Source organism: Sebastes umbrosus, chromosome 10, assembly GCF_015220745.1.
Source record: "Sebastes umbrosus isolate fSebUmb1 chromosome 10, fSebUmb1.pri, whole genome shotgun sequence".
NCBI lineage: Eukaryota > Metazoa > Chordata > Actinopteri > Perciformes > Sebastidae > Sebastes > Sebastes umbrosus.
The window spans coordinates 28,025,766-28,040,696 of NC_051278.1; the positions used below are offsets into that span (position 1 = coordinate 28,025,766).

Here is a 14,931-nt window from a genome sequence, read left to right on the forward strand (position 1 = left end):
ACGCTAACACGAGATAACTTCTGTTATGAGTTGACGCTATATAAAAATAAATTGAGTTGAATTAAATTAAACCAGCACAAACTTGATCGGGTTCTAGCCCTTCGGGTTTGAACCCTAACAACCAAATGATGAATGTGTGTTACTTAACTTTGAAGAGAGACCGTTAATGTTGGACAAAAAGGTTGTAAGTTGTGATCTCATAAATGTATGATGTGTCCTTTTATGCTGTATATTTTGTGATGCTGTCTGCATGCTTGTCTGTCAGGACCCAGTCTATGGGAAAGGAAAGCTGGCAGAGATCCAAGGCCTCATTCTGGGCATGCTGGACACTTTCAACTATGAACAGGTAAAACATGTGTGTCTATTAGATTATATTATATATATATTAAATAATGGCGCTATAAGCTGCGTCACTCCCTCACTGATAGACATGTTCTGCCATTGGCCTTTAATAATGCTATTATCTTTTCTGTTTTTAGACTTTACTTGAAACAACCACCAGTCTGTTGAACCATGACCTCCACTGGTCCCTGGCTCACCTGCGTGCTGCTGTCACGAGAGGACTCCACCCACGTCAAGACCACTGTAACATCTGCCTGCAGCAGTACAAGAGGAGGCACGACTCAGCTGAAGAGATCATTGTGTTCAGGTAACTCACAGCGGAGCTGTTTAATTCCTGCCTACAGTTAAGTGACTAAATGTGTATACATGGTTTGGATATGATTCTTCGCCTGCATACATGTGGCTTTCTGTTTGTATTCTGATGTGTTTTTAATTTTAATTTTGATCAATATTTTTGTTTACATCACATACCAGCCCATTCTCATTCCCAGGGCGTCAAAATACCGACGCTTTGTCGGCATTCAACACCGCCACACAAGACACCCGCATCAGTATTAAACACTCAGGGAAAGCGCTGTGGTGACGTAGTTTAAAGAGTGAAAGAGAAACACATGGCGGGAGGGAGGGGTCCAACAAACACAAGGCTTTCATCCAGGAGACCGCTGCGTTAAGGTTCAATTTCACGTTACAATCAGCTGTTCCTTCGTGTTCACAACGTCCAGTTTTCACTTTACAAACGTGGTCGTTTTAAGTCCAACCATGTAGTTATTTTCCTAAACCCAACTAAGTGGTTTTGCTGCTTGAACCTAAAGTGACGCCATGGGCCGTGACAATATGTGACGAGATGAGAACGTGTTGACTATTTCCTGAAATATTCAATTTTCTCCTGTTTATGTTCTATGAAAGCATGACATATTTACAGGTGCTAAGGTGTGTACTGTATGTGTGTGTCTTGTCAGCTGTGGCCACCTGTACCACTTCCAGTGCCTGCAGCAGAAGGGTTCTGGGTGGGGCGTTACGTCAGAGCCGCAGCAACGGTGGAGCTGCTACAAGTGTTCGTCCAGCCAAGGAGGAAGGGGCGGGCCTTCCACTGAACTAAAAAGAGGCCGCTGCACGTCCCTGGCACAGGTGTGTGTTTGTGCTTGCAGAAGAAAAGAAAGCTCCGGATAGACGTGTATGAATGAATACCTCAGATTAAAGGAAAAATCTGGTGTTATTTTACATTTAACTTGCTGTCATCAAACTCTGTGAAAAGATCTAAACCAACAACACTTTGACTTCCGGACCGTGTCTGCGGCCCGTTGATTCCTACTGAAGAGGTTGATCTTTTAAAACAATTCACAAACATTTGGGCTGTGTTTTTTAAGGATTTGCCATAGTCATTTTCGTTGGTCGTTAATTTCAGGAGAGAACTGATCATTCAGGCTGAATCTGGAGCCTTTGAGTTCCCCTCCTTTGCTTTTCACCACTTCTGTTGGAAGTGTTCAAATTTCTCAATGGGACGTTACTCTTGACGTTATTAATGCTACTGCTCTACTCCATCAATAACAGAGCTAAGCTACTAAAACAGCGACGCCACCAATACGCTCCTGAGAAATGTAGTTAAACTAGTAATGCTGCTACTGCCCAACACTGTCCACATAACCTGAAGACTAGAGCCCATACGCACAAAACTCTGCGTAGATCATGACTACACATGTGTACGCACAAAAATAGGAATATGCATACCCATTCTTTATACATGAAGGGACCTCAGGCCACAGCAGCTGTAAAAGGTCTGTTGTAAAGTACTGTAATGTGTGACAGCTGATTCATTTTATGTGTTACAACAATACTGATTTCAATCCGAGCACGACCTGTCCTCTTTCTGTCTCAGACTCGTGTAACATCAGTACATCATGACGCAGGAGCAGAGACTCACAGCAAGAAGGTAAGGTTTTATCAGATATACCATAAACAATATACTGTATATAGAGATATATATATCTATATAGATACAAATATCCGTCAGACTTTGAGTCTTCAAACTTAAAAAGGTAATTCCTGTTAAAGACAGTGGAATCATCCTTTAAGATGAAACATGCCCAGCCACAGTACATAAAGTCTGATGGTAAAATTGTAATCTGGTTATTGTCAGGCGGGTGTGCACAAGGCAACAAGGGAAAGGAGCCATGCAGGCTGACAGGGACTCTTGAGAAATTTATTGAAAAAGTGAATTTACAAAAACTTACTGGCATGTTTAGCAAGTCTAAATAAAAGAATCCACAGGTGAACAGGAACGGGACAGGTAAGAAGTACAGGCGGGAAGGCAGGAAGTAGCAATGACAATTAGTTCAGAAATTAAAACCAGCAACAGTGCATTTTTATCAAGGTTTATAAGGTACTTTTTGTCTGCTGTTTTTAAGTAATTCCATTCCATTTTTTTCTATTTATTTATAGTTAGCATTTTATTTATTTATTTGGTTATAAAAATGAAATCCTGGAACAAGACTGGGAAAACTGCTGGAAGGAATGTGTTTCAGTGAATAAATGAATTTAATTTGCAAGTAATTCAGGGGTTCCAATTTTTCTTTCATATCCTTAGTACTTTCTTGCCAGCATGGACGTGAAGTAGGTCTTAAATTGCATTCATAATGGTCTTAAAAAGGTATTAAAAAGTCTTAAATTGTTGTACTTGTTGAAACCTGCAGATACCCTGAATCTGGCAAAGAGCCAGTGGAAATGAGCTAGTACTGTATATACTGGGGGGGGGGACTGGGGAATGAAGAACAGGTGAGCGGGTGGATGTGGGAGTCAGGTGACTGGGACTGGTGGGAAGGTCAAAGGGCATCTGGTAAATGGATGGAGCAATCTGGAGAGTTCCTAGGAAAGGCACGGGCACTTCCTCCGGGGGAAGCGGGAATATGTCTGAAAGGAGGGACAGAGACAGTTATTGTGAGTCCAACACAGCATTTCATTAGAACACAGTATGAGCCTAATCAATTAATATTCACTACAGTGCTACCGTATTGTATTACCACCCCTTAAAAATCACTAACCTTGAGGCACAAGGAGACCGTATTGCCATAACATGTCCATCTATGAATAACACTTGTATTACAGCTGCTCTCATACTACGCTCTTTATGCCATGTGACAAATTACAGCTTTGTATTTATGCTCTGACGACATTCTTCTGCTTGTTTTTTTGTGTTCCAGGTGTTTGTTGACGCAACGTTGGACCTTCAGCAGGAACAGTCCTGGGATCAGCTACGCTGCTTATACCGAGGACCGTCCAGGGTAGGGACACTGTCTGTGGCAGCTGAAGAACCGCCCCGATTACATTACATGACGCCAAGCACGTCACAGAAAGTTTAACGATATATATTTTTATGCCTTTCAAGACAAGACAAGACAGTACAGACAATACACAGGGCCACAATAATTTAACACCTGATTTAGATCCAAGATATACTGTATGATGTACATAGTACACAGCACAAGACATAGTTGTACACCCATAGTATAAAAAACAAAATACTGTTACCAGGCACTGTTTTCTGCCATACCAGTGACTCATGAGTCTTTTGTGGTGTGTAGGTAATCATGTGTGGAATCATGGGTGGAGTTGACCTACACAGCTACAGTGCTAGAACTACAAGCCTGTACCCACACTCACAAGATACCCTACAAAGAAAGGGGACAAATACAATATCAATATACAAATATATACTTTACTATACTATGTTGTAAATGAGCATGGTTAGACAGATATCATTTAGACAGATATAAAAAAGTCAAAAAGCCAGTTTGACACCATCAGCCATCACCATCAACATTTAATACAAGTCTCAGTTCACATTAAATGCAGAATGCAGTTCCTTAATCACACTCAACTATACAGAACGGTGTCGTCTGCATAAAAATGACATGACAAGTAGTTTTCAAACCGTGGAACATGTTTTGAAGACAGCCCTACATATGTTAATAACTTACAGAAACATTGTGTGCTATAGTCCACCTTCTCTTCTTCTCTTGGCTTCAAGTTTCAAGTTGAACTTTCAGTTTTATCAGTCAAATGTAGGTTAACACAGAGTCAGCAGTACAAAGACGAGAGAAAGGGTCAGCTCAGCAATAAAAGCACTAGTCGCATGTAAGAGCGCTAGTCATATAAAAGATCAAATAATGAGACATCTGTCCCATGCTAAGAAGCATGCGCTAGCACATATTGCCTTTAAGCTACCTGTTAAAACACACCTGATATCCCTTATCGTTGTTGCGTTGTGTCTGAAAGGGCCTTTAAGGTGGAGCACTTGTCCTATAATACCAAATCTTCCTAGAAGAGAAGAATATTACCATCCTTGGAGGATTAAATGTTTTAACAGTATTATTCACCAAAGTCCTGAGAGCAGCTGGGTAGATCACGGCATAGTGAGCCCCAGCAATGTTCTGAAGCTTCCTCTTCCTCTTCCTCTTCCTCAGGAAGAAGTGAATCCTGTTTCTGTAATATTTTGAGTCGTCTGAGAAATGCTGTTTTTAACCAGTTATATGGACGCCCTTTAAGAACTTATAACACTGACAGCAAAAATACAGCAACGGGCTGATGACAACCTGGTGATTGAAATGTGTGCTCTACCACAGCATTTCCTATTTATCTTACTTAATATCTACCTTCCTGTTACTCTTGAACACTTACACAGGTATTTTGTAATTATCTAATGGTTCTTTTCTCTCTCTCTTTCTTCCAGTTGTCCATCCTCTCGGAGCTCTCCCACTACCACAGCCATGACAAGACTAATTTTCTGATCGGAACCCAACCAGGAACAGAGAATTTCCAACTCAAACTCTGTCCTCCACCTTTATTGGAAGAGTAGCATCAGGACTGGTTGTGGATCCGTGTTTTCTTCATTTGTCCAGACTAGAGTCCAGTGGGATTGGTTAAAGACGGGAGATAACTGTTCTACATCACAGTGGGTTGTAGTTTTCCACAGTTTTTGGTTGTGAGACATTTGATATTGTATAACCTCTTTCAAAAAATGTTTATTTCAAAGCAATCTGTTTATTATTGATCATATGTAGTCACTCTGATAATTAATTTCATCCATTGTTTCTGTACTACAGCTGGCTGAACCATGTTGCTGGGTTTGCATGTTTGTGCTCGGATCCTAACATAATAACTGGTATTATAAATTATACTGAATGTTTGATTACAACTAGTAAAAAGACAAAAGATACTTTTGCCTTTCTTATTTCAGACATTAATATGAAACACTTTTTTAATGTGAAATATTATAGCTCGGTGATACCACAGTCATTGACTGAATCCAAAAGTGAACTCATTTTAACTGCTGAATTAATTTTCAGATGTTAATGGTGCATGCAGCAGAATTTAAAATCTGTGATTGGATGTTTCTTAATGAAATGACGCAGTTGTTCTTCTTAAGTACCGATGATTCAGAGCTCCAACTGTCACCTAACAGTCACTGTGAGAAAATGAATGGTACCTTAACTTTGGGAATCCTGGACAGCTGACACAAGTCCTCCTATTTCCATCTCTGCTGTTTGTGTATTTTCTCACTAAAATATGCTGCGTGACCTCAAAGCCTTAAACACTTTTCCTCTTCTCCTCCACACCTCTTAATTTATTTTGGATATTAGTATGTTGTCTCTCTATCTAATAATGTCTTAACAGAAATATTCTGATATTGTATTAATAGCTTCCCTGATCTGAGTCAGTGACTCAAACTCAATACCAAGGTGTATGATTACATAGGATGAGGGACAAAGTTGTTGTTTGAAAGAAATCATTGAAAATGTGTCTTGAACCTGAGCTTTGAATGATCCACAAGTGGTCGGTAGGTGGCGGTAGAGCGCCTGTAGTAGTGATGTGTCGGTCACGAACGAGTCGGTTCTTTGAGCCGGCTCTTTTAAGTGAACGATAAGAGCCAGCAGAATGATAGGACAATGTTCTCTGCGCCACGGGCACTCCATGCACTGACTGTGACTGAATGTTGTGTTAATGACGTCCGTACGACCAATCAGGTGATGAAAGACAAGGATCATACCACCAAGCAGGGAGGGGCGGCGTGCTGACGGTCTACAGGTACAGAGCAGGAGGGAGAGGAGGAGAGAAAGAGAGAGGAGTGCGCGAATAGCAGACAAGATGAGTGACAGTCGGAAACGAAGCAGCATCTAAAATTAGGGTATATTGGAAATTATAAGGTTTAGTATAATTAAATTGAATAATTTAAGTGATATATGTACACACATACTAATCATAGGTCAAAACAGTGCTAAATTTTTTTGCCTAAAGAGCCGGCTCTTCTTGGTGAGCTGAGCCAAATGATCCGGCTCACTAAAAAGAGCCGGAATTCCCATCACTAGCCGGTAGGTGTCGCTAGAGCGTCGGTAAGCCGTGTGCCTACCGACAATGAATCCACAGAAGAAGAAGGAAAAGTAAAACGTGTATCAGCTGAGCTGGCTGATGTGAAGACTCTATCTCATAGTACGTGATTTTAGTGTATAACCACAGATTATTGGGATGGATAATGACATCGTGGTCTCTCTTGAAGATTTAGGGTAAGTTGAAGAGCCTCAGGTGTGCTGCCGGTCTCTCCGGTGTTTAGCATTAACGGGACAGTGTAGCTTTAGCACAGCGGCTACCGTCAACTAGCTGCTGTAGCTAACGGTCAGTCTGCTGGTGCTGCTGGGTTCTTTCATGTCTATGAACCTTCGCTCTCTCTGTGTGTGTGTGTGTGTGTGTGTGTACCGGTATTAATAGACGGTAACGGTACACACGGATGTAACGTGTTGTGCTCCAGCCGGCTGTGTCAGCAGAAGCTGCTCCCAGCTCAGCTCACACACATTCCTCTCTATTTACCTCCTCCAGCAGCACTAGCTACACACACAGCATGTACTGATGAAGGGTTTCCTGGTGAATCACTCTGCTGAATTATCTTGTCTTCTCACAGCTCCGTAAAGGTCCAGAGTCCAGTTCTGTGCAGAAAGTCAGACTTTAATGAACCTGGTTTGGACCTGGTTCTGCTCATTGAACCCAACCTCAGTATTACTCATCACTATGCTGATGATGAGGGGAGCAAAGAGTTGTGCATGTCAGACTGATTTTCAGTTTTATTTGCCAAGAAGCCTACCTTACAAGGAACCTGACTCCATGTTTTATGCATCTCTCTAAATATACTGAGATAGAAATAGAAATAACAGCTGGGGACAAGGACAACACAGCTGGACTAATAAAGGAGAGGAATAGACAGGACTGTGTATATATAAACTGTATATATACACTGATCAGCCATAACATTAAGACCACTGACAGGTGAAGTAGATAACATTGATTATGTCGTTGCAATGAGAATAATAATTGTATTTATAGAGTGGTTTTCAAGCCATGAGCTCAAAGTGCTTTTCAAGGAAATTCACAACATAAACAATTTAATAGATAACTAATTAAACATAAACATTAGAATAGGTAAATAATGTAATATGCATATACTTATTCATACATTTACACATGCAGATATACACCGATCAGCCATAACATTAAGACCACTGACAGGTGAAGTGAATAACGTTGATTATCTTGTTACAATGGCACCTGGCAGGGGGTGGGATATATTAGACAACAAGTGAACATTTTTAACTTTGACCTTTGTGTTGGAAGCAGAAAAAATGGGCAAGCGTAAAGATGTGAGTGACTTTGACAAGGGCCAAATAGTGCTGGCTAGACGACTGGGTCAGAGCATCTCCAGAACTGCAGCTCTTGTGGGATGTTCCCGGTCTGCAGTAGTCAGGACCTACCAAAAGTTGTCCAAGGAAGGAAAACCGGTGAACCGGTGACAGGGTCAGACCCGAGGCTCATTGATGCACGTGAGGAGCGAAGGCTGGCCCGTGTTGTCCAATCCAATAGAAGAGCTACTGGAGCTCAAACTGCTGAAAAAGTTAATGCTGGTTCTGATAGAAAGATGTCAGAACACACAGTGCATCGCAGTTTGTTGCGTATGGGGCTCCGTAGCTGCAGACCGGTCAGGGTGCCCCATACTGACCCATGTCCACCGCCAAAAGCGCCTACAAGGGGTACGTGGGCATCAGAACTGAACCACGGAGCAATGGAAGAAGGTGGCCGGGTCTGATGAATCACGTTTTCTTTTACATCATGTGGATGGCAACGAGTTCAAGGTGTTGACTCGGCCTCCAAATTCTCCAGATCTCAATCCGATCGAGCATCTGTGGGATGTGCTGGACAAACCAGTCCGATCCATGGAGGCCCCACTTCGCAACTTAAAGGACTTAAAGGATCTGCTACTGACGGCTTGGTGCCAGATACCACAGCAGACCTTCAGAGGTCTAGTGGACTCCATGCCTCGACGGGTCAGGGCTGTTTTGGCGGCAAAAGGGGGACCTACTCAATATTAGGCAGGTGGTCATAATGTTATGGCTGATTGGTATGTATGTATATATATATATATATATATATATATATAAAAAGCACCAATGACCAACAATAAAATAAGAATGAAATAAAACCGTCTATATACAAGTCAGGTGTTAGTTAGGGAAGATAGCGTATAGAAATAAATCCCTGAGCTGTGTGTGTGTGTGTGTGTGTGTGTCCCTGTCCTGTAGGTACCAAGGCCCTCTGCTGGAGGACGGAGCTCTGGATTGTGCTGTAAGCAGAGGAGCAGCTTCACCTGAGTTCACTAAGCTTTGTGCCTGGATCGTCTCAGAGCTTCGACTCTACTGCAAGCTGGAGGAGAATGTCCACGCCACCAACTGTAAGACACATTGGTTGCTCCTGATGCAGAATTCCTAGAAAATATTGAATAGTGAGAGAAGAGTTGCACATCAAACGGGTTTACTCATATCATTTCCTTTTCTTGCAAGCTGAAGGTTGATAACAATGGCAAAGAACTGAAAAATCAAATATATAATTGTGTTATTGTTGTGGGTTTTGTGGGCAATTAAGTAAGTCATTAGGTTGGATTACTAAAATGTTAACCAATGCTAGAAGGGGAAAGTTGTAAATTCAGCAGTGAGGGTTTCTGGTTGACACAACTACTGTGACTGGCTGTATTCTTAGACTGGCTATGTGTGAGATTTAACCCAACTATTTTCCTGTCTTGTGACATCATGTTCCGTGTGCTTGTACCTTCCCCCCCTCCCAGGTCCGATGGAGGCAGAGGGCTTCCAGCTGGAGATGAGCGGCCTGCTGTCGGAGCTCGCCTGTCCTTACCCTGTCCTCACCAGCGGAGACATCACCCAGAGACTCCTCAACAGGACCGACTGTCTGCTGCTCCTCAGTATGATAACAGCACTTTGCATCTCAATTTAAAAAGTGTATTGAAGAAAAGCATTGCTGCATTAACCTGTGATGGTAAAGTCTGTTGCAACTTTATGTGGACTGTTGTACCAACACCCACCTGTCAGTCACACAGTGTTTCCCCTCGGTTGACTGTTTTGGCCTAGCAGATAATCCGGGGAGGAGGAGGCTAACACAATTACACCACACCAAATCATCCCGATTGATCAATCAATTGCCTTGCTCTCATTCAGCAGGGTGTAGACAGAGCATAGTGTTGGGATGGTCGAATGCTTAATTCACCATAGAATAGAATGGAATTTTCTTCCAGCACATATTCTGACTTGTCAAACATAGGTGTAACTACTGATGTTAATAATAGCTGCAAGTTGTTCAAGTGTGCCAGTTCAACAGCCCTGGTATTGTGCATGCTGGCTGCCACACCTAAAGCTGAGCAGACACTCTGTGTTTTTATTAATCTTGTACGTTGCTGTTTGGACAAATTGATCAGCTGCGAAGTGGCGCTCACACTGAAAGTAACCACTGAACACAGGCCAACGTTTGGTCATCCGTCTGCTGGTTTTGTCCATTGACAATTCCAAGTTTATTCAAACAAGACGAATGCATCCTAAGTCCTCAATGTTGACAAAAAGACAGAATGGCAGCGTTACTTTGTGCAATTCTACCATGCATGGAGCTGCAGATAACTGGAAGATGCAGACACTGTGACATGTTTTTACCACAACATGTAATATTAAGACAAGCAGTACAATTTATAATGGATCTTTTTGACAGCAGACAGCTGACCAAACTTTGGCTACGACCGGTGGATTTCCTGTATTCCTCAGTTGAATTTCTGAACCCTAATTACATTTCTGGTGACATTTTGTTATTCTTTTGTGCCACGGCAAACTTCTACAGCCACATTTTACTCTCTCTTCTAAGTTGGTGTAACCTAAGCATCCTGTAATTAGAATTTAACCAGTCCAATTTCTGTCTCAGCCTTCCTGGTGTCTGAGTTGGAGGCGTCGAGGATGATCCTGATTAATAAGCCTGACAAGAAGAACCAGGAGTCGGGCAGCCCCATGTTCCAGGAGCTGAAGGGCATCTGCATGGCACTGAGCATGTCCAAGCCTCCAGCCAACATCACCATGTTCCAGTTCTTCAGTGGAATTGAGAAAAAGGTCAGTCGGTCTCACAAGAAAAACTGAACAGGGTTAAACTTGCATTCCAAGCTCTTTCAATTCCTCTCAATAGCTACCGGAAAAAACACCATGTACATATATCCACAGTGCAGTTGGATTGTAATGTGTACCCCTGTCACTGAATCTGCAGATTGTTTAAACTACCTTCAAGAGCTGCAAACCCGACACATTTTTATGCCTGCGGCCGGAGGCATTATGTGTTTCTGGTCGTCTATCCATCCGTACGTACGTGTCAGGAGCTCCTGGAGGGAATTTTCTTCAAATCTGGCACAGTTTGGTTTTAATTAGTTATTTGATGTAATTAAAAAGGGGGTGAGACGTCATGATTGGCAGCTGTGAGTCTCTCTCGCTGACAAGCTGGCGCCGTGCTCAGCTTGCGATTGGTTCATCGATACTGCGGCTCCACCGCCCGATCACTACTGCGCAGGCTCTGGCTCCAAATGACGTCTAAATCCTCAAGATGGCCAATGTTTAAATTAACCTACAGACCAGCATGCAAAACCGGGCAAAAATATTCTCGGTGGTCAGCTGTTGACATCCCCAGTCTGAATCCCAGGATAGGAATGCTTAGTTTGGTTGAAATGGTTTGGGCATGAACATGTAATAATAAAATGCAGAATATATTGTCAGCAGGTTCAGTCTAAACATGTGTGAGAAGAAAATGTAGTTGTACATATTTCTGCTTTTGTCAGTATGGTTTAATGTATTGTATCTGCTGTTCGATCTACATTTTCATTGTCCATTTATACTCTCATAATACACACATCTGCATGTTGTCCATTTTTCATAGCTGAAGGAAGCCGTGAGTAAAGTCCCACCCAATCACGTAGGAGAGCCTTTGCTGAAGAAGGCCCTTGGACCTGTGCACTTGGTAAATACTGAAAAACAATGAAGAAATGTAATATAATAGAATTGAGGAACGCTGCATCCGTGAATGACCGTTGAAGTAATTATCTCTTCCTTTTTTTCTTCTCATTTTGCCAGGAAAAAATTGAAGCTATAAACCAAGCACTTGTAAATGAGTATGAAGTGAGAAGAAAGATGTTGTTGAAACGTCTTGATGTGACGGTGCAGTCTTTTGGTTGGTCTGACAGAGCAAAGGTACGTGGCAAGTTGGAATCTTCCTCAACCTGAGAAGGTTGAGATGACAGTGAAAATGACATATGACATATAGTAGCTGCGTCCAGTGATTGACATTCATGTTCCAGAGGAAAACAAACCAAAAACCTTTTTGTGTGTCTGATTACAGACGCATGCTGAAAAGTTGGCCAAAGTTTACCAGCCACTACGTTCTGCTCTCGGCACCAAAAGTAAAATCTCTGTTGCCCACCTTCTCGCTGCTCGACAAGACTTCTCCAAGATCCTACGTACAAGCAGTGGCAAGATAAGAGAGAAGACTGCTTGTGCCATCAACAAGGTAAGTTAAACCCAGTGTCACAGGTTATTCATACAGTTGTTATCCTGTTTCTCTGTTTTATGAGTGATGTGCAAAAGTCCACGTTCTCACGACTGTCCCATGGCTATTTGAAGTGGGCTAAAACTTGCAGGCTAAAACAGATGTTTGAAGTAAATATTTCCATAACTGATTGTGTCCGTGTGTGACACAGATGTGTGCCTCCATTTAAACAATATGTCTAGAGTCATTCAACATTTTCTTATTGTCTGACAATATAGTTTAGTTTTAAAGGCTCAGTGATTTATTAAAACAGCTGGTCACTGTGGTTCTCAGCATACGTTACTCAAACAATTCCCATAGGAGAAAACGGTGCCTTTGTTGGGGACTATTATCAGTAACGTACTAATACACATTTGGTGCTCTAAAAAAATGTGTAAAGATGTTTTTTGCCAAATTATGATGTGTTAATTTAATCAGACACATATTTGGTTTAGATGGAAAGTAGAGTAGGTGTAGGATGTAGTTTATTTTCCCTTATTTTAATTTAATTGCAAGACAAAACAAAAGACAAAACACTCACAGTGATAGGAGGACAACAAGAAGACAACAAGAATAGTGAATACAGGCCAGTTAACAATTTTGTCAGAGGATGAAAAAACAAGGTGATGTTGATGTGCGTGCGTGCGTGCGTGCGCTCTAGACAGTCAGTCTGGGGTGAAATCTGTTGATTAGGTGTGGAAAGGAGGAAGCTAACCCAGTCTTCCTTCCAGTTCCCATGTACCATAACTGTCACTATCATTATTAAGGATTAACATTATGGTGGCGGGGGATTTTTAAATAGAGAGGGAAAGAAGGATAGATAAATAAATAAATATGAAAAGAAATTAAATTAATAAAATAAAAAATGGGTAGGGGTGACTACATAAAAAAGAAATAATAATAATAATTATTATTATTATATAAAAAATTGAATATATAATATTCATTAACTTTTGATGTAGTAGTTTCATAATTCAATTGCAATCTAATGAAGGAAGCCTTGAATGACTGAAGCAATGAAGTATTTTGGTTTATGGCCTTTTCCTTAACACATCATAGCTTCAGCATACAAACAACAAACAAAAGTGAAGTCCAATTTGGCAAGTGGGCTGCCTTTTGAACCGTTTAGTTTTAATGTGTGTCCTTTTTTCAGGTTCTAATGGGCCGAGTGCCGGACAGGGGAGGCCGACCCTGTGAGATAGAGCCTCCTCCCCCAGAGATGCCTTCCTGGCAGAAGCGTCAGGATGCTCCCCAAGGAGGAGGACACTATGGTGGGAGTGGGCACGGAGGCGGCAGGGGGGGCTACGATCACTACTCCCAAGGAGGCCGTGGAGGATATGAGAGAGGAGGCGCAGGAGGACATGTAGACAGGGGAGGTAGAGGAGGAGGTGGCAGAGGGGGGAAGGTGCAGGGAGGCTGGGGAGACGGAGGTGGAGGTGGAGGAGGAGGAGGGAGAGGCGGTTACCACCAGGGCCACTATCAAGATGCGGGAGGTCATCAGGGGGGAGGAGGGAGAGGTGGCTACGGAGGAGGAGGGAACAACCAAGGAGGCTTCCAGGACCCTGGCTACCATGGAGGAGGAGGAGGAGGAGGAGGAGGAGCAGGAGGAGGAGGAGGAGGAGGAGGAGCTGGTTACCATGACAATTACCAACAAGATGGAGGCCGGCAGGAGAGAGGCGGGGGTCGAGGAGGTCGTGGGGGCAGGGGAAGAGGAGGCCGAGGAGAAAGAGGAGAAAGAGGAGGAGGAGGAGGACAAGGAGGAGGCTGGGGAGGGAGAGGGGGCCAGAATTTTAACCAAGGAGGACAGTTTGAACAGTTCTTCCAACATGGTGGGCAGCACTACAACCAAGCTGGCTTTAATCAAGGCAGGCACTACACTAGTTGAAGACACGGTGAGGGGCATCGCAGCAGAGTCCACTCAAAGATCGACTCATATTCACGTGTGAACAGATTTTAAATGCCTTATCATCCGGTTTAGAATTTTCAGCATGGAAAAAGTTGACAAAAATGTAAAATGAGGACCTAGGAGATAAACACAGATAGCAAATACACTCAGTACAGGCTGTTCTGGAGTTATTGTTTTACTACAGAGGGAAGTTCTAATGTAGTCCTTTACTTTTTCATACTGGTGTGTTAACGTTTTTCTCAGCCTCTTCAATACAAGTATTCAAACCAACAGCTCTGCTATAAATGGTCAGTCGATTAGTTGGACTCTGCTGTTTTGACCTCATTTTGACATATTTAGCCTTATATTGGACATATTTTTGAAAGACAGGAAAGAGTCCTAAGTTTTCAGTGTTGGTGCACCTACGGTGAATCTGACATTGGAAGTGCACTCATGAAATCCTTAATAGTTTCATTTAATTTGACGATTACTTGAAGACAGCTTCATCTTTCCAGTCTTCATTTGTTTCAGTAGATTTGACTGGAATCTCCTTTGTTACTTATTTAAAACATGTCATCTTGTACTGCTCATGGAAGATTGTGTGCATACAAATGTGGATGTTGGAAGGTTTGCATGGGTGTGTGAATGAGCAATAAAATCTGAAATGAGAGCATTATCTATTTTCATTCAGTGGTCTGATTATCATATCAAGGAACTGTGAAACATGAGGAAAAATTTGATTTTTTTGCATACAGATCATTTACATTTTGAAT

At 42.2% G+C, this 14,931-nt stretch overlaps 2 protein-coding genes across 6 annotated transcripts in view; both read left to right on the forward strand.

Moving 5' to 3' along the window:
• The window catches only part of vps8 (VPS8 subunit of CORVET complex), a 52,071-nt gene extending 46,149 nt beyond the window's left edge, over positions 1–5,922 (forward strand). For all 5 annotated transcript variants that reach the window (XM_037781864.1, XM_037781866.1, XM_037781868.1 and 2 more), the window contains 6 exons: positions 266–346; positions 480–649; positions 1,302–1,470; positions 2,219–2,272; positions 3,540–3,620; positions 5,069–5,922. In XM_037781864.1, the coding sequence (XP_037637792.1) occupies positions 266–346; positions 480–649; positions 1,302–1,470; positions 2,219–2,272; positions 3,540–3,620; positions 5,069–5,194 (681 nt within the window). In that variant the 3' untranslated portion in view covers positions 5,195–5,922. The remainder of the gene's footprint in view (positions 1–265; positions 347–479; positions 650–1,301; positions 1,471–2,218; positions 2,273–3,539; positions 3,621–5,068) is intronic.
• Positions 5,923–6,715: 793 nt separating this feature from the next.
• fam98a (family with sequence similarity 98 member A) lies at positions 6,716–14,834 on the forward strand. The gene is made up of 8 exons (XM_037781819.1): positions 6,716–6,899; positions 8,961–9,109; positions 9,500–9,634; positions 10,636–10,817; positions 11,629–11,709; positions 11,823–11,939; positions 12,088–12,255; positions 13,427–14,834. The coding sequence occupies exons 1-8, from the start codon at positions 6,862–6,864 to the stop codon at positions 14,156–14,158; spliced, it is 1,602 nt and encodes a 533-aa protein (XP_037637747.1). The 5' UTR covers positions 6,716–6,861; the 3' UTR covers positions 14,159–14,834.
• The last annotated feature ends 97 nt before the right edge of the window (positions 14,835–14,931 follow it).

What these genes read in the sequence shown, in the direction of transcription:
- fam98a (XM_037781819.1), top strand. Translation starts at nt 6,862, where the DNA reads ATGGATAATGACATCGTGGTCTCTCTTGAAGATTTAGG. An exon ending in GTCTCTCTTGAAGATTTAGG is followed by an intron (nt 6,900 to 8,960) that starts GTAAGTTGAAGA and finishes CCTGTCCTGTAG; the next exon opens with GTACCAAGGCCCTCTGCTGG. An exon ending in GAATGTCCACGCCACCAACT is followed by an intron (nt 9,110 to 9,499) that starts GTAAGACACATT and finishes CCCCCCTCCCAG; the next exon opens with GTCCGATGGAGGCAGAGGGC.